Genomic DNA, 18,345 nt, shown 5'->3' with positions numbered 1-18,345 from the left:
AGAAGAGAGGGGTCTGCGCCGCGCCGGGGCTCCCGCGCCGCCGCCCCGCCGCCCTCCGTGAAGCGCGGGTTCCTTCCTTCCCTCCGCCGGTCCTGGGCGACCGTCCCGCCGGGAACGGGAATGGGAACGGGAATGGGAATGGGAACGGGAACGGGCATTCCAGGGGTGTGCAGGGAACGGGATCCCGGGGATCTGCAGGGAACGGGATCCCGGGGATCTGCAGGGAACGGGGACGGGATCCCCGGGGTGTGGAGGGAACGGGAACGGGCATTCCAGGGGTGTGCAGGGAACGGGATCCTGGGGATCTGCAGGGAATGGGAACGGGATCCCGGGGTGTGCAGGGAACGGGATCCCGGGGATCTGCAGGGAACGGGAACGGGATCCCGGGGTGTGCAGGGAACGGGATCCCGGGGATCTGCAGGGAACGGGATCCCCGGGGTGTGCAGGGAGCGGGAACGGGCATTCCAGGGGTGTGCAGGGAACGGGATCCCGGGGTGTGCAGGGACCGGGAGCGGGATCCCGGGCATCGCCCTGCGAGGGGCCGCGCGCGGTGCTGCTGCTTTTGGGCCGCTGTTCCCAAATCCGGTCGTTGAAACGCTCCCCTGTGGCCCGCTGTTCCCAAACCCGCCTGGGTGGAGTTTCGTAGGAGTTCTCTCTGCGTCCTGGGACGTTTTTGGATGTCCGGGAGTTTTTAGACGTTTGGATCCTCCCCCGGCTGAGCCGCTGGTGGGAGGGAGCAGGAGGACGGTGATTCCCGAGGCTGTGGGTTTTCCCGGGATTCACCCTGGAATCCGGCAGTGGAAGTGCTTCCCCGGGGCTGCTCGGCCGGTTCCTTGGGAACTGTGTGCTCTGGGAACTCCCGGGGATCCCCCGATCCCGTGGAGAGCTGGGTGGGATCCACAGGGATTTGTTGGTGGGTCCATGTTCCCTCCCCTCGCTGTTTTCATGGAAAACGTGGGATTTCTCCGAGGAACGGCTCCAATTCCAGGGCTGCTCTGCCTTTGCTCCAGGGGGCTGATTTGTGTCCCTGAATAAACTCTGTGTCCTGGGATCCCTTTGGGGGATCCCCGGGTGTGAACGGGGGGCGAACACGAATCACTCCCACTTTGTTTCCTGCCTCACGTGGCCCTGATCCGCTGGATTGGGAGGTTTCCCTTGGGAATGGGGGGCAGGACTGGAGCCCGTGGGGGGTGTCTGAGCTCCAGGGTCAGCCCTGCCGGCCGTGGGATGTGTTCTCCCGTGGGATGTGTTCTCCCATGGGATGTGTTCTCCCGTGGGATGTGTTCTCCCGTGGGATGTGTTCTCCCGTGGGATGTGTTCTCCCGTGGGATGTGTTCTCCCGTGGGATGTGTTCTCCCGTGGGATGTGTTCTCCCGTGGGATGTGTTCTCCCGTGGGATGTGTTCTCCCGTGGGATGTGTTCTCCCGTGGGATGTGTTCTCCCGTGGGATGTGTTCTCCCGTGGGATGTGTTCTCCCATGGGATGTGTTCTCCCGTGGGATGTGTTCTCCCGTGGGATGTGTTCTCCCGTGGGATGTGTTCTCCCGTGGGATGTGTTCTCCCGTGGGATGTGTTCTCCCGTGGGATGTGTTCTCCCGAGGGATGTGTTCTCCCGTGGGATGTGTTCTCCCGTGGGATGTGTTCTCCCGTGGGATGTGTTCTCCCGTGGGATGTGTTCTCCCGTGGGATGTGTTCTCCTGTGGGATGTGTTCTCCCGTGGGATGTGTTCTCCCGTGGGATGTGTTCTCCCGTGGGATGTGTTCTCCCGTGGGATGTGTTCTCCCATGGGATGTGTTCTCCCATGGGATGTGTTCTCCCGTGGGATGTGTTCTCCCGTGGGATGTGTTCTCCCGTGGGATGTGTTCTCCCGTGGGATGTGTTCTCCCATGGGATGTGTTCTCCCGTGGGATGTGTTCTCCCATGGGATGTGTTCTCCCATGGGATGTGTTCTCCCGTGGGATGTGTTCTCCCAGCCCGGAGCAGGCGAGGAAGTTCCCCGGGAGGCTGGTGAGGGGCGGGGAGGGTCCATTCCAGGCTCCCCACGTTCCCTCTCTCCTCCTGATCCGGAGGAGTTCAGGAAACAGAACCAGCTCAGAAAACAGAACCAGCTCGTGTTCCTGGGCTGTGTTCCTGGGCTGCTGCTCCGGGCAGGAGAGGTCTGTGCTGTGGGACAGAGCAGGGCCCAGGGAATGTGCCTGGAATTCCCATGGGATCTCTCCGTTCCCAGGATCGGTGTTGGCAGAGGAATCACCTGGTGGAGCTGATCCCTGAAGGACCCTCAGTCAGCCCTTGTTCCCTCACACCCCACACCCCTCTGCCACTGCCTCTCCTTCTCCTGCATCCCTAAATCCCAGCCCCTGTTCCCTCACACCCCTCTGCCAGTGCCTCTCCTCCTCCTGCATCCCTAAATCCTCAGCCCTTGTTCCCTCACACCCCACACCCCTCTGCCAGTGCCTCTCCTCCTCCTGCATCCCTAAATCCCAGTCCTTGTTCCCTCACACCCCAGGCTCCTCTGCCACTGCCTCTGCTTCTCCTGCATCCCTAAATCCCAGTCCTTGTTCCCTCACACCCCGGGCTCCTCTGCCACTGCCTCTCCTTCTCCTGCATCCCTAAATCCCAGTCCTTGTTCCCTCACACCCCGGGCTCCTCTGCCAGTGCCTCTCCTCATCCTGCATCCCTAAATCCCAGCCCTTGTTCCCTCACACCCCACACCCCTCTGCCACTGCCTCTCCTCCTCCTGCATCCCTAAATCATCAGCCCCTGTTCCCTCACACCCCACACCCCTCTGCCAGTGCCTCTCCTCCTCCTGCATCCCTAAATCCCAGTCCTTGTTCCCTCACACCCCACACTCCTCTGCCAGTGCCTCTGCTCCTCCTGCATCCCTAAATCCCAGCCCTTGTTCCCTCACACTCCTCTGCCAGTGCCTCTGCTCCTCCTGCATCCCTAAATCATCAGCCTCTGTTCCCTCACACCCCACACCCCTCTGCCAGTGCCTCTCCTGCATCCCTAAATCCCAGCCCTTGTTCCCTCACACCCCTCTGCCAGTGCCTCTCCTCCTCCTGCATCCCTAAATCCCAGCCCTTGTTCCCTCACACCCCTCTGCCAGTGCCTCTGCTCCTCCTGCATCCCTAAATCCCAACCCTTGTTCCCTCACACCCCTCTGCCAGTGCCTCTGCTCCTCCTGCATCCCTAAATCCCAACCCTTGTTCCCTCACACCCCTCTGCCAGTGCCTCTGCTCCTCCTGCATCCCTAAATCCCAGCCCTTGTTCCCTCACACCCCACACCCCTCTGCCAGTGCCTCTCCTCCTCCTGCATCCCTAAATCCCAGCCCTTGTTCCCTCACACCCCGGGCTCCTCTGCCACTGCCTCTGCTCCTCCCACATCCCTAAATCCCAGCCCTTGTTCCCTCAGACTCCTCTGCCAGTGCCTCTGCTCCTTCTGCATCCCTAAATCCCAGCCCTTGTTCCCTCACACCCCACACTCCTCTGCCAGTGCCTCTCCTTCTCCTGCATCCCTAAATCCCAGCCCTTGTTCCCTCACACCCCTCTGCCAGTGCCTCTGCTCCTCCTGCATCCCTAAATCATCAGCCCTTGTTCCCTCACACCTCACACCCCTCTGCCAGTGCCTCTCCTGCATCCCTAAATCATCAGCCCTTGTTCCCTCACACCCCTCTGCCAGTGCCTCTCCTCCTCCTGCATCCCTAAATCCCAGCCCTTGTTCCCTCACACCCCTCTGCCACTGCCTCTGCTCCTCCTGCATCCCTAAATCCCAGCCCTTGTTCCCTCACACCCCTCTGCCACTGCCTCTCTTCCTCCCACATCCCTAAATCCCAGCCCTTGTTCCCTCACACCTCTCTGCCAGTGCCTCTCCTTCTCCTGCATCCCTAAATCCCAGCCCTTGTTCCCTCACACCCCACACTCCTCTGCCACTGCCTCTCCTTCTCTCACATCCCTAAATCCCAGCCCTTGTTCCCTCACACCCCACACCCCTCTGCCAGTGCCTCTGCTCCTCCTGCATCCCTAAATCCCAGCCCCTGTTCCCTCACACCCCTCTGCCAGTGCCTCTCCTCCTCCTGCATCCCTAAATCCCAGCCCCTGTTCCCTCACACCCCTCTGCCACTGCCTCTGCTTCTCCTGCATCCCTAAATCCCAGTCCTTGTTCCCTCACACCCCGGGCTCCTCTGCCAGTGCCTCTCCTGCATCCCTAAATCCCAGCCCTTGTTCCCTCACACCCCTCTGCCAGTGCCTCTGCTCCTCCTGCATCCCTAAATCCCAGCCCTTGTTCCCTCACACCCCTCTGCCAGTGCCTCTGCTCCTCCTGCATCCCTAAATCCCAGCCCTTGTTCCCTCACACCCCTCTGCCAGTGCCTCTGCTCCTCCTGCATCCCTAAATCCCAGCCCTTGTTCCCTCACACCCCTCTGCCAGTGCCTCTCCTCCTCCTGCATCCCTGAATCCCAGCTGGGCTGTCCTTCCCTGCCGGACAGCGGGTGGGATTCCCTTGGCCTGTGCCCTTTGGGAGGAGCCTGGCAGGGTCAGTCGGGGAATCCCGGGATCCCAGCCTGGTTTGGGATGGGAGGGATCGGAAATCTCCTCCAGCTGCACCCCCTGCCCCATCCCTGAAGGGCCCGAGGCCAGGCTGGAGCAGGAGGTGTCCATGCCCAGGGCTTTGAGGGCCCTTCCCACCCAAACCATTCCAGGATTCCAGGATTCTGGAGCCGCTGGCTCACGAGGTGCTGCAGGAACACCCTGTTTTGGGGGGATTTGATCCCTGTCTGTCCCTGGGAGGGCAGGGAGAGCCCCTGGGTGTGCCCTGTGCTCCGGGGGCTGCAGGAACACCCCATTTTGGGGGATTTGATCCCTGCCTGTCCCTGGGAGGGCAGGGAGAGCCCCTGGGTGTGCCCCGTGCTCCGGGGGCTGCAGGAACACCCTGGTTTGGGGGGATTTGATCCCTGCCTGTCCCTGGGAGGGCAGGGAGAGCCCCTGGGTGTGCCCCGTGCTCCGGGGGCTGCAGGAACACCCTGGTTTGGGGGATTTGATCCCTGCCTGTCCCTGGGAGGGCAGGGAGAGCCCCTGGGTGTGCCCCGTGCTCCGGGGGCTGCAGGAACACCCCAGTTTGGGGGATTTGATCCCTGCCTGTCCCTGGGAGGGCAGGGAGAGCCCCTGGGTGTGCCCCGTGCTCCGGGGGCTGCAGGAACACCCCAGTTTGGGGGGATTTGATCCCTGCCTGTCCCTGGGAGGGCAGGGAGAGCCCCTGGGTGTGCCCCGTGCTCCGGGGGCTGCAGGAACACCCTGGTTTGGGGGGATTTGATCCCTGCCTGTCCCTGGGAGGGCAGGGAGAGCCCATGGATGTGCTCCGGGGGCTGCAGGAACACCCTGTTTTGGGGGGATTTGATCCCTGTCTGTCCCTGGGAGGGCAGGGAGAGCCCCTGGGTGTGCCCCGTGCTCCGGGGGCTGCAGGAGCCAGCAGTGCTGCTCCAGCTGGGAAGGAGCATTCCAGGGGCTGCTGGAGGAGCAGTGAAGGTCACTGTGCCCAGAAGGGCTCCCAGAGTTCCAGCTGGATCCACGGGGCCGGGATGGTCTGTAGGGACAAACAGGATGTGGTGGATCCACCAGGAAGGGCCTTTCCTGGACACTCCCCTGCTGGGCAGGAATTTCCTCATGGAAAGGCTGCTCAGCCTTGGAAGGGGCTGCCCAGGGAGCTGGGGCAGTCCCATCCCTGGGGTGTCCAGGGAATCCTCAGTGCTCTGGGCTGGGATGAGGTGGGCATTGGGCACAGGTGGGACTCTGGTCCTGGAGGCTTTTCCAGCCTCAGGAATCCCGGGATTCGCTGTTCTGGCTGTTCCAGGGGATGCTGTCCCAGCCTCTGCTGGGAACAGTGTGGGAATGCTCCCCGGAATTCCTGTGCCAGTCCCTGCCCAGGAGCTGGAGCAGGGATGGAACTGGAGCAGGGATGGAGCCGGAGCAGGGATGGAGCTGGAGCAGGGATGGAGCTGGAGCAGGGATGGAGGTGGAGCAGGGATGGAGCTGGAGCAGGGATGGGGATGGAGCAGGGATGGGGATGGAGCAGGGATGGGGATGGAGCAGGGATGGGGATGGAGCAGGGATGGAGGTGGAGCAGGGATGGGGATGGAGCAGGGATGGAGCTGGAGCAGGGATGGAGCTGGAACAGGGATGCAGCTGGAGCAGGGATGGAGCTGGAGCAGGGATGGAGCTGGAGCAGGGATGGAGCTGGAACAGGGATGGAGGTGGAGCAGGGATGGAGGTGGAGCAGGGATGGAGGTGGAGCAGGGATGGGGATGGAGCAGGGATGGAGCTGGAGCAGGGATGGGGATGGAGCAGGGATGGAGCTGGAGCAGGGATGGAGCTGGAGCAGGGATGGAGGTGGAGCAGGGATGGAGGTGGAGCAGGGATGGAGCTGGAGCAGGGATGGGGATGGAGGTGGAGCAGGGATGGAGGTGGAGCAGGGATGGGGATGGAGCAGGGATGGAGCTGGAGCAGGGATGGGGATGGAGGTGGAGCAGGGATGGAGGTGGAGCAGGGATGGAGCTGGAGCAGGGATGGAGCTGGAGCAGGGATGGAGCTGGAACAGGGATGCAGCTGGAGCAGGGATGGAGCTGGAGCAGGGATGGAGCTGGAGCAGGGATGGAGGTGGAGCAGGGATGGAGGTGGAGCAGGGATGGAGGTGGAGCAGGGATGGAGGTGGAGCAGGGATGGAGGTGGAGCAGGGATGGAGCTGGAGCAGGGATGGGGATGGAGGTGGAGCAGGGATGGAGGTGGAGCAGGGATGGGGATGGAGCAGGGATGGAGCTGGAGCAGGGATGGGGATGGAGGTGGAGCAGGGATGGAGGTGGAGCAGGGATGGAGCTGGAGCAGGGATGGAGCTGGAGCAGGGATGGGGATGGAGGTGGAGCAGGGATGGAGGTGGAGCAGGGATGGGGATGGAGCAGGGATGGAGCTGGAGCAGGGATGGAGGTGGAGCAGGGATGGAGGTGGAGCAGGGATGGGGATGGAGCAGGGATGGAGCTGGAGCAGGGATGGAGGTGGAGCAGGGATGGAGCTGAGGAGCTGGAGCAGGGATGGAGGTGGAGCAGGGATGGAGCTGAGGAGGTGGAGCAGGGATGGAGGTGGAGCAGGGATGGAGCTGGAGCAGGGATGGGGCTGGAGCAGGGATGGAGGTGGAGCAGGGATGGGGATGGAGCAGGGATGGAGCTGGAGCAGGGATGGGGATGGAGCAGGGATGGAGCTGGAGCAGGGATGGGGATGGAGGTGGAGCAGGGATGGAGGTGGAGCAGGGATGGGGATGGAGCAGGGATGGAGCTGGAGCAGGGATGGAGGTGGAGCAGGGATGGAGCTGAGGAGGTGGAGCAGGGATGGAGGTGGAGCAGGGATGGAGCTGGAACAGGGATGGAGGTGGAGCAGGGATGGGGATGGAGCAGGGATGGAGCTGGAGCAGGGATGGAGCTGAGGAGGTGGAGCAGGGATGGGGATGGAGGTGGAACAGGGATGGAGGTGGAGCAGGGATGGAGCTGGAGCAGGGATGGAGGTGGAACAGGGATGGAACTGGAGCGGGGATGGGGATGGAGCAGGGATGGAGCTGAGGAGCTGGAGCAGGGATGGAGGTGGAGCAGGGATGGAGCTGAGGAGCTGGAGCAGGGATGGAGCCGGAGCAGGGATGGAGGTGGAGCAGGGATGGAGCCGGAGCACGGATGGAGGTGGAGCAGGGATGGGGATGGAGCAGGGATGGAGGTGGAGCAGGGATGGGGATGGAGCAGGGATGGAGCTGGAGCAGGGATGGGGATGGAGCTGGAGCAGGGATGGAGCTGGAGCAGGGATGGAGCTGGAGCAGGGATGGATTCTGTCCTGGCCCTGTGCTCCATCAGCCCTTCCTCCTCCTCTGCCTCCCTGAATCTCCCCGGGATTTGCTGCTCATGCTCCCCAAATAAGTGGAGTCTGGAGGGACAGGGAATGGGGCTGTGCCTTGGGAAAATGCTCCCTGGGGAGGGCTGGGTGCTGAGGAATTCTGGGGGAGCCGTGGGTCACCCCTGGATCAGCCCTGGATCCCTGGATCAGCCCTGGATCCCTGGGTTCTTCCCAGGGGATTTGTGCTAAGGAATTCCTGTGGGAGCTGTGGATCAGCCCTGGATCCCTGGATCAGCCCTGGATCCCTGGGTTCTTCCCAGGGGATGTGTGCTCAGGAATTCCTGTGGGAGCTGTGGATCAGCCCTGGATCCCTGGATTCTTCCAGGAGATGTGTGCTAAGGAATTCCTGTGGGAGCTGTGGATCAGCCCTGGATCCCTGGATTCTTCCAGGAGATGTGTGCTAAGGAATTCCTGTGGGAGCTGTGGATCAGCCCTGGATCCCTGGATCATCCCTGGATCCCTGGGTTCTTCCCAGGGGATGTGTGCTGAGGAATTCCTGTGGGAGCCATGGATTAGCCCTGGATTCTTCCCGGGGAATGTGTGCTCAGGAATTCCCGTGGGAGCCCTGGATCACTCCTGGATCCCTGGGTTCTTCCCAGGGAGCTGTGTGCTGAGGAATTCCTGTGGGAGCTGTGGGTCACCCCTGGATCAGCCCTGGATCCCTGGGTTCTTCCCAGGGAGCTGTGTGCTGCGGAATTCTGTGGGAACTGTGGATCAACCCTGGATCCCTGGGTTCTTCCCAGGGGATGTGGTCTGAGGAATTCCCGTGGGAGCCCTGGATCAGCCCTGGATCCCTGGGAATTACACTGACCAGCACTCAGGGGCTGGATTTTGGGGGATCCACGGAGCAGCTGTTCCGTTATGGGGGTTTCCATCTGTCAGCCCTCCCTCTGCTCCTCTCCTCCCAGTTCCCACAGCCCCTGCACTGGGATAACTGGGGGTTGTAAAGCTGGAGGGAACAGGGAATGTGATCCCATTTCCAGTTTGGGATTGTGATCCCATTTCCAGTTTGGGATTGGCCCGTGGAGTCGTGGCTTTTGTGCTCCAGAGTTTCCCAATTTTCAGTCCCAGCCCCTCTGCTCCCTGTCAGCTCCCTGCTGTTCCCTGATCCCGGTGTTCCATGGGAATTCCAGAGGGATCAGGGAAAGAGCTGCAGCTCCGGGGGCTGCTCAGGCACCTGGAGAGCAGGGATTTGTGTCCAGTGATCGTGGGAAAGGCTCCCACGGAGAACTGGGGGCTGCACGAATCCTGGAGAATCCCTGTTCCTGTAAAACAGAGTCCCAGGGTTGGGGATGGATCCCAGGGTTGGGGATGGATCCCAGGATTGGGGATGGATCCCAGGATTGGGGATCTCTCCCAGGATTGGGGATCTGTCCCAGGATTGGGGATGGATCCCAGGATTGGGGATGGATCCCAGGATTGGGGATGGATCCCAGGATTGGGGATGGATCCCAGGATTGGGGATGGATCCCAGGATTGGGGATCTCTCCCAGGATTGGGGATGGATCCCAGGACTGGGGATCTCTCCCAGGATTGGGGATGGATCCCAGGATTGGGGATGGATCCCAGGATTGGGGATGTATCCCAGGATTGGGGATGGATCCCAGGATTGGGGATCTGTCCCAGGATTGGGGATGGATCCCAGGATTGGGGATGGATCCCAGGATTGGGGATGGATCCCAGGATTGGGGATGGATCCCAAGATTGGGGATCTGTCCCAGGATTGGGGATGGATCCCAGGATTGGGGATGGATCCCAGGATTGGGGATGGATCCCAGGATTGGGGATGGATCCCAGGATTGGGGATGTATCCCAGGATTGGGGATGTATCCCAGGATTGGGGATCTGTCCCAGGATTGGGGATGGATCCCAGGATTGGAGATGGATCCCAGGATTGGGGATGGATCCCAGGATTGGGGATGGATCCCAGGATTGGGGATGGATCCCAGGATTGGGGATGGATCCCAGGATTGGGGATCTGTCCCAGGATTGGGGATGGATCCCAGGATTGGGGATGGATCCCAGGATTGGGGATGGATCCCAGGATTGGGGATGGATCCCAGGATTGGGGATCTGTCCCAGGATTGGGGATGGATCCCAGGATTGGGGATGGATCCCAGGATTAGGAATCTCTCCCAGGATCAGGGATCTCTCCCAGGATCCCGGGATGGGTGGGAAGGGAAGGAAGGGGAGCTCTGCCTGCCCCTGGATCCCTGGGAGTGTCCAAGGTCAGGCTGGAGCAGCCTGGGACAGCGGGAGGGGCTTTGAGGTGCTTCCAAACCATTCCAGAGTCTGGGATTTGGGAAGGTGTCAGAGGAGGGCACTGGAATGGGCTGCCCAGAGAGGGGGTGGGTTCACCATTCCTGGGAGTTTTTAAAAGGAGATTGGACGTGGCCCTGAGTGCCCTGATCTAGGAATTGGACTGGATTTGGACCAAGGGTTGGACTGGATGATCTTGGGGGTCTTTTCCAACCCAATCTATTCTGTGATTCTGTGATTCTATTCTGTGATTCTGTGACAAGGGGACATGGGCTCAGGCTCTGCCAGGGGAAATTTAAGTTGGATGTCAGGAGAAAATTCTTTCCAGAGAGGGTTCTCAGGCATTGGAACAACCCACCCAGAGAGGTGGGGGGTTCACCATCCCTGGGGGTTTTTACAAAGAGATTGGACATGGCCCTGAGTGCCCTGATCTGGGAATTGGGGTTGGATCAGGGGTTGGACTGGATGATCTTGGAGGTCTCTTCCAACCCAACCTATTCTGTGATTCTATGATTCTATTCTATGATTCTATGATTCTATTCTGTGATTCTGTGATTCTATTCTGTGATTCTGTGATTCTATTCTGTGATTCTGTGATTCTATTCTGTGATTCTATGACAAGGGGACACGGGCTCAGGCTCTGCCAGGGGAAATTTAAGTTGGATATCAGGAGAAAATTCTTTCCAGAGAGGGTTCTCAGGCACTGGAATGGGCTGCCCAGAGAGGGGGTGGGTTCACCATCCCTGGAGGTTTTTACAAAGAGATTGGACGTGGCCCTGAGTGCCCTGATCTGGGAACTGGGGCTGGATCAGGGGTTGGACTGGATGATCTCAGAGGTCTTTTCCAACCCAACCTATTCTATGATTCTGTGATTCTATTCTGTGATTCTGTGATTCTATTCTGTGATTCTATGACAAGGGGACACGGGCTCAGGCTCTGCCTGGGGAGGTTTAGGTTGGATATCAGGAGAAAATTCTTTCCAGAGAGGGTTCTCAGGCACTGGAATGGGCTGCCCAGAGAGGGGGTGGGTTCACCATCCCTGGGGGTTTTTAAAAGGAGGTTGGACGTGGCCCTGAGTGCCCTGATCTGGGAATTGGACTGGTTTTGGACCAAGGGTTGGACTGGATGATCTCGGAGGTCTTTTCCAACCCAAATGATTCTATGATTTTATGATTCTATTCTGTGATTCTGTGATTCTATTCTGTGATTCTATGACAAGGGGACACGGGCTCAGGCTCTGCCAGGGGAAATTTAAGTTGGATGTCAGGAGAAAATTCTTTCCAGAGAGAGTGATCAGGCATTGGAACGACCCACCCAGAGAGGGGGTGGGTTCACCATCCCTGGGGGTTTTTAAACACGGATTGGACGTGGCCCTGAGTGCCATGATCTGGGAATTGGGGCTGGATCAGGGGTTGGACTGGGTGATCTTGGAGGTCTCTCCCAACCCAATCAATTCTATGATTCTATGATTCTATTCTGTGATTCTATGATTCTATTCTGTGATTCTGTGATTCTATTCTGTGATTCTGTGATTCTATTCTGTGATTCTGTGATTCTATTCCATGATTCTGTGATTCTATTCCATGATTCTGTGATTCTATTCCATGATTCTGTGATTCTATTCCATGATTCTGTGATTCTATTCCATGATTCTGTGATTCTATTCTATGATTCTGTGATTCTATTCCATGATTCTGTGATTCCATTCTGTGATTCTATGACAAGGGGACACGGGCTCGAGCTCTGCCAGGGGAGGTTTAGGTTGGATGTCAGGAAGGAATTCCTTACAGAGAGGGTTCTCAGGCACTGGAATGGGCTGCCCAGAGAGGGGGTGGGTTCACCATCCCTGGGGGTTTTTAAACACAGATTGGACGTGGCCCTGAGTGCCCTGATCTGGGAATTGGGGCTGGATCAGGGGTTGGACTGGATGATCTTGGGGGTCTTTTCCAACCCAAGCTGTTGTGTGTCTCCTCAGGGGACGGAGTCCATCAAGATGGAGAACGGGCAGAGCACGGCGGCCAAGCTGGGGCTGCCCCCCCTCACCCCAGAGCAGCAGGAGGCTCTCCAGAAGGTGGGTAAATCCAGGGAATTGGATTGGGCTGCTCTGGGGGGCTGTTGGCTGGGTTTGAGGAGCCCCTGACACCCCTGGGGCCGAAGGGAACAGGGATTGGGGTGGGCTGGGGGGCTGTGTGCCGGGTCTGATGAGCCCCTGCCACCCCTGGGGCCGAAGGGAACAGGGATTGGGGTGGGATTGGGGGCTGTTGGCTGGGTTTGAGGAGCCTCTGCCACCCCTGGGGCCGAAGGGAACAGGGATTGGGGTGGACTGGGGGGCTGTTGGCTGGGTTTGAGGAACCTCTGACACCCCTGGGGCCGAAGGGAACAGGGATTGGGGTGGGATTGGGGGCTGTTGGCTGGGTTTGAGGAGCCTCTGACACCCCTGGGCCAAAGGGAACAGGGATTGGGGTGGGCTGGGGGGCTGTGTGCCAGGTTTGAGGAGCCCCTGCCACCCCTGGGGCCGAAGGGAACAGGGATTGGGGTGGGATTGGGGGCTGTGTGCCAGGTTTGAGGAGCCCCTGACACCCCTGGGGCCGAAGGGAACAGGGATTGGGGTGGGACTGGGGGCTGTTGGCTGGGTCTGAGGAGCCTCTGACACCCCTGGGGCCGAAGGGAACAGGGATTGGGGTGGGACTGGGGGCTGTTGGCTGGGTTTGAGGAGCCTCTGACACCCGTGGGGCCGAAGGGAACAGGGATTGGGGTGGGATTGGGGTGGGATCGGGGCCCTCCCGGCTGTGCCCAGGGATTGCTGGTCCTGCTCTGGGGCTCAGGGATGGTTTTGGGGGTCACTGGAGGGGTTGGGAGAGTGGGTTTAGTTCAGGGAAGGAATAGGATCAGGAGGGTGAGTCAGGGACAGTGTGTGAGGGCCAGGGGGAGCAGCCAGGGCTGGGATTGGGATTGGGATCTGCTCCAGAGCACAGCCCAGAGTGTCTGTGTTCCCTCAAATCCCAGGATATATATCCCAGAGTGTCTGTGTTCCCTCAAATCCCAGGATATCTGTGTTCCCTTATATCCAAGGATATATATCCCAGGATATCTGTGTTCCCTTATATCCAAGGATATATATCCCAGGATATCTGTGTTCCCTCATATCCCAGAATATCTGTCTTCCCTCATATCCCAGGATATCTGTGTTCCCTTCTATCCCAGAATATCTGTGTTCCCTCAAATCCCAGGATATATATCCCAGAATATCTGTGTTCCCTCATATCCCAGGATATCTGTGTTCCCTCATATCCCAGAATGCCTATGTTCCCTTCTATCCCATGTGGGAAGAGCTCTATCCTGGACAGAATCCATGTGGGAAGAGCTCTGTCCTGGACAGAATCCATGTGGGAAGAGCTCTGTCCTGGACAGAATCCATGTGGGAAGAGCTCTATCCCAGGGAGAATCCATGTGGGGAGAGCTGGGATGTTCCTGGAGCAGATCCAGAGCTGGGATGTTCAGGGAGCAGATCCAGAGGGGAGAGTTGGGATGTTCAGGGAGCAGATCCAGAGCTGGGATGTTCAGGGAGCAGATCCAGAGGGGATCTGGGATGTTCAGGGAGCAGATCCAGAGGAGACAGTTGGGATGTTCAGGGAGCAGATCCAGGGCTGGGATGTTCAGGGAGCAGATCCAGGGCTGGGATGTTCAGGGAGCAGATCCAGAGCAGAGTTGGGATGTTCAGGGAGCAGATCCAGAGTTGGGATGTTCAGGGAGCAGATCCAGAGCTGGGATGTTCAGGGAGCAGATCCAGGGCTGGGATGTTCAGGGAGCAGATCCAGGGCTGGGATGTTCAGGGAGCAGATCCAGGGCAGAGTTGGGATGTTCAGGGAGCAGATCCAGAGCTGGGATGTTCAGGGAGCAGATCCAGAGCTGGGATGTTCAGGGAGCAGATCCAGGGCAGGGCTGGGATGTTCAGGGAGCAGATCCAGAGTTGGGATTTCAGGGAGCAGATCCAGAGGAGACAGTTGGGATGTTCAGGGAGCAGATCCAGAGCTGGGATGTTCAGGGAGCAGCAGATCCAGAGCTGGGATGTTCAGGGAGCAGATCCAGGGCAGAGCTGGGATGTTCAGGGAGCAGATCCAGAGTTGGGATGTTCAGGGAGCAGATCCAGAGCTGGGATGTTCAGGGAGCAGATCCAGAGCTGGGATGTTCAGGGAGCAGATCCAGAGCTGGGATGTTCAGGGAGCAGATCCAGAGCAGAGTTGGGATGTTCAGGGAGCAGATCCAGAGCTGGGATGTTCAGGGAGCAGATCCAGAGCTGGGATGTTCAGGGAGCAGATCCAGGGCAGAGTTGGGATGTTCAGGGAGCAGATCCAGAGCTGGGATGTTCAGGGAGCAGATCCAGAGCTGGGATGTTCAGGGAGCAGATCCAGGGGAGAGTTGGGATGTTCAGGGAGCAGATCCAGAGCTGGGATGTTCAGGGAGCAGATCCAGAGCTGGGATGTTCAGGGAGCAGATCCAGAGTTGGGATGTTCAGGGAGCAGATCCAGGGCTGGGATGTTCAGGGAGCAGATCCAGAGCTGGGATGTTCAGGGAGCAGATCCAGAGCTGGGATGTTCAGGGAGCAGATCCAGAGGGGATCTGGGATGTTCAGGGAGCAGATCCAGAGGAGACAGTTGGGATGTTCAGGGAGCAGATCCAGGGCTGGGATGTTCAGGGAGCAGATCCAGGGCTGGGATGTTCAGGGAGCAGATCCAGAGCTGGGATGTTCAGGGAGCAGATCCAGGGCTGGGATGTTCAGGGAGCAGATCCAGAGCTGGGATGTTCAGGGAGCAGATCCAGAGTTGGGATGTTCAGGGAGCAGATCCAGAGGAGAGTTGGGATGTTCAGGGAGCAGATCCAGGGCTGGGATGTTCAGGGAGCAGATCCAGAGTTGGGATGTTCAGGGAGCAGATCCAGAGGGGAGAGTTGGGATGTTCAGGGAGCAGATCCAGAGCTGGGATGTTCAGGGAGCAGATCCAGAGCTGGGATGTTCAGGGAGCAGATCCAGAGCTGGGATGTTCAGGGAGCAGATCCAGAGGGGAGAGTTGGGATGTTCAGGGAGCAGATCCAGAGTTGGGATGTTCCTGGAGCAGATCCAGGGCTGGGATGTTCCTGGAGCAGATCCAGAGCTGGGATGTTCAGGGAGCAGATCCAGGGCTGGGATGTTCAGGGAGCAGATCCAGAGCTGGGATGTTCAGGGAGCAGATCCAGAGTTGGGATGTTCAGGGAGCAGATCCAGGGCAGGGATGTTCAGGGAGCAGATCCAGAGTTGGGGTGTTCAGGGAGCAGATCCAGAGTAATCCAGGTGTGCTGAGGGGAGATCCCAGTGCAGGGGTGTCTGGGATGGGGTTGGAGGCCCTTCCCTTCCCTGTGCAGCCGCTCCCTGGGAGCAGAGCCCTGGAGGAGCCGTGTCCCACCTTGGGCCCGCAGGTAAGGGGCTGTGGGGAGCTGGCTCCAGAGTGTGGGGATCTGGCTCTGGGGTGTGGGGAGCTGGTTCTAGAGTGTGGGGAGCTGGTTATGGAGTGTGGGGAGCTGGTTCTAGAGTGTGGGGAGCTGGTTATGGAGTGTGGGGAGCTGGTTATGGAGTGTGGGGAGCTGGTTATGGAGTGTGGGGAGCTGGTTCTAGAGTGTGGGGAGCTGGTTATGGAGTGTGGGGAGTTGGTTCTAGAGTGTGGGGAGCTGGTTCTGGAGTGTGGGGAGCTGGTTCTAGAGTGTGGGGAGCTGGTTATGGAGTGTGGGGAGCTGGTTATGGAGTGTGGGGAGCTGGTTATGGAGTGTGGGGAGCTGGTTCTAGAGTGTGGGGAGCTGGTTATGGAGTGTGGGGAGCTGGTTATGGAGTGTGGGGAGCTGGTTCTGGAGTGTGGGGAGCTGGTTATGGAGTGTGGGGAGCTGATTATGGAGTGTGGGGAGCTGGTTATGGAGTGTGGGGAGCTGGTTCTGGAGTGTGGGGAGCTGGTTATGGAGTGTGGGGAGCTGGTTATGGAGTGTGGGGAGCTGGTTATGGAGTGTGGGGAGCTGGTTATGGAGTGTGGGGAGCTGGTTCTGGAGTGTGGGGAGCTGGTTATGGAGTGTGGGGAGCTGGTTCTAGAGTGTGGGGAGCTGGTTATGGAGTGTGTGGAGCTGGTTATGGAGTGTGGGGAGCTGGTTACAGAGTGTGGGGAGCTGGTTAAAGAGTGTGGGGAGCTGGTTATAGGGTGTGGGGAGCTGGTTATAGTGTGGGGAGCTGGTTCTAGAGTGTGGGGAGCTGGTTATAGGGTGTGGGGAGCTGGTTATAGTGTGGGGAGCTGGTTCTAGAGTGTGGGGAGCTGGCTCCAGAGTGTGGGGATCTGGCTCCAGAGTGTGGGGAGCTGGTTACAGAGTGTGGGGAGCTGGTTATGGAGTGTGGGGAGCTGGTTATAGTGTGGGGAGCTGGTTATGGAGTGTGGGGAGCTGGTTATGGAGTGTGGGGAGCTGGTTCTAGAGTGTGGGGAGCTGGTTCTGGAGTGTGGGGAGCTGGTTATGGAGTGTGGGGAGCTGGTTATGGAGTGTGGGGAGCTGGTTATGGAGTGTGGGGAGCTGGTTCTGGAGTGTGGGGAGCTGGTTATGGGGTGTGGGGAGCTGGTTATGGAGTGTGGGGAGCTGGTTATGGGGTGTGGGGAGCTGGTTATGGGGTGTGGGGAGCTGGTTATGGAGTGTGGGGAGCTGGTTATGGAGTGTGGGGAGCTGGTTCTAGAGTGTGGGGAGCTGGTTCTAGAGTGTGGGGAGCTGGTTATGGAGTGTGGGGAGCTGGTTATGGAGTGTGGGGAGCTGGTTATGGGGTGTGGGGAGCTGGTTATGGAGTGTGGGGAGCTGGTTCTAGAGTGTGGGGAGCTGGTTATGGGGTGTGGGGAGCTGGTTATGGAGTGTGGGGAGCTGGTTATGGAGTGTGGGGAGCTGGTTCTAGAGTGTGGGGAGCTGGTTCTAGAGTGTGGGGAGCTGGTTATGGAGTGTGGGGAGCTGGTTATGGAGTGTGGGGAGCTGGTTATGGGGTGTGGGGAGCTGGTTATGGAGTGTGGGGAGCTGGTTCTAGAGTGTGGGGAGCTGGTTCTAGAGTGTGGGGAGCTGGTTCTGGAGTGTGGGGAGCTGGTTCTGGAGTGTGGGGAGCTGGTTATGGAGTGTGGGGAGCTGGTTATGGAGTGTGGGGAGCTGGTTCTGGAGTGTGGGGAGCTGGTTATGGAGTGTGGGGAGCTGGTTCTGGAGTGTGGGGAGCTGGTTATGGAGTGTGGGGAGCTGGTTCTAGAGTGTGGGGAGCTGGTTATGGAGTGTGGGGAGCTGGTTATGGAGTGTGGGGAGCTGATTATGGAGTGTGGGGAGCTGGTTATGGAGTGTGGGGAGCTGGTTCTGGAGTGTGGGGAGCTGGTTCTAGAGTGTGGGGAGCTGGTTATGGAGTGTGGGGAGCTGGTTATGGAGTGTGGGGAGCTGGTTATAGTGTGGGGAGCTGGTTATGGAGTGTGGGGAGCTGGTTATGGAGTGTGGGGAGCTGGTTATGGAGTGTGGGGAGCTGGTTATGGAGTGTGGGGAGCTGGTTCTGGAGTGTGGGGAGCTGGTTATGGAGTGTGGGGAGCTGGTTCTAGAGTGTGGGGAGCTGGTTATGGAGTGTGGGGAGCTGGTTATGGAGTGTGGGGAGCTGATTATGGAGTGTGGGGAGCTGGCTCTGGGGTGTGGGGAGCTGGCTCCAGAGTGTGGGGAGCTGGCTCCAGGCTGTGAGGATCTGGCCCCAGAGTGTGAGGATCTGGCTCCAGGCTGTGAGGATCACACTCCAGGCTGTGAGGATCTGGCTCCAGGGTGTGAGGATCTGGCTCCAGAGTGTGGGGAGCTGGTTATAGTGTGGGGAGCTGCCTCCAAGGTGTGAGGATCTGGCTCCAGGCTGTGGGGAGCTGGCTCCAGAGTGTGGGGAGCTGGCTCTGAGGTGTGGGGAGCTCCCTCCAGGGTGTGAGGATCTGGCCCCAGGCTGTGAGGATCACACTCCAGGCTGTGAGGATCACACTCCAGGGTGTGGGGAGCTGGCCCCAGGGTGTGAGGATCCGCCTCCAGGCTGTGGGAGCTGCCAGCAGGGCTGGGGGCCGGTCCCTGTCGGGCTCTGTGCCCCCAGCAGTGGATGCAGGATCCATCCCCGTTCCCCTCAGC

The 18,345-nt window shown here is 59.4% G+C and overlaps 1 protein-coding gene across 2 annotated transcripts in view; it reads left to right on the top strand.

Moving 5' to 3' along the window:
- Nucleotides 1–12,154: 12,154 nt before the first annotated feature.
- The window catches only part of PUF60 (poly(U) binding splicing factor 60), a 34,054-nt gene continuing 27,863 nt past the window's right edge, over nucleotides 12,155–18,345 (top strand). For both annotated transcript variants that reach the window (XM_064672351.1, XM_064672295.1), the window contains exon 1: nucleotides 12,155–12,250. In XM_064672351.1, coding sequence (XP_064528421.1) covers nucleotides 12,173–12,250 — 78 coding nt within the window. In that variant the 5' untranslated portion in view covers nucleotides 12,155–12,172. The remainder of the gene's footprint in view (nucleotides 12,251–18,345) is intronic.

Source organism: Pseudopipra pipra, chromosome 1 (assembly GCF_036250125.1).
Source record: "Pseudopipra pipra isolate bDixPip1 chromosome 1, bDixPip1.hap1, whole genome shotgun sequence".
NCBI classification, from domain to species: domain Eukaryota; kingdom Metazoa; phylum Chordata; class Aves; order Passeriformes; family Pipridae; genus Pseudopipra; species Pseudopipra pipra.
This window is presented reverse-complemented; position numbering and strand designations above follow the sequence as displayed.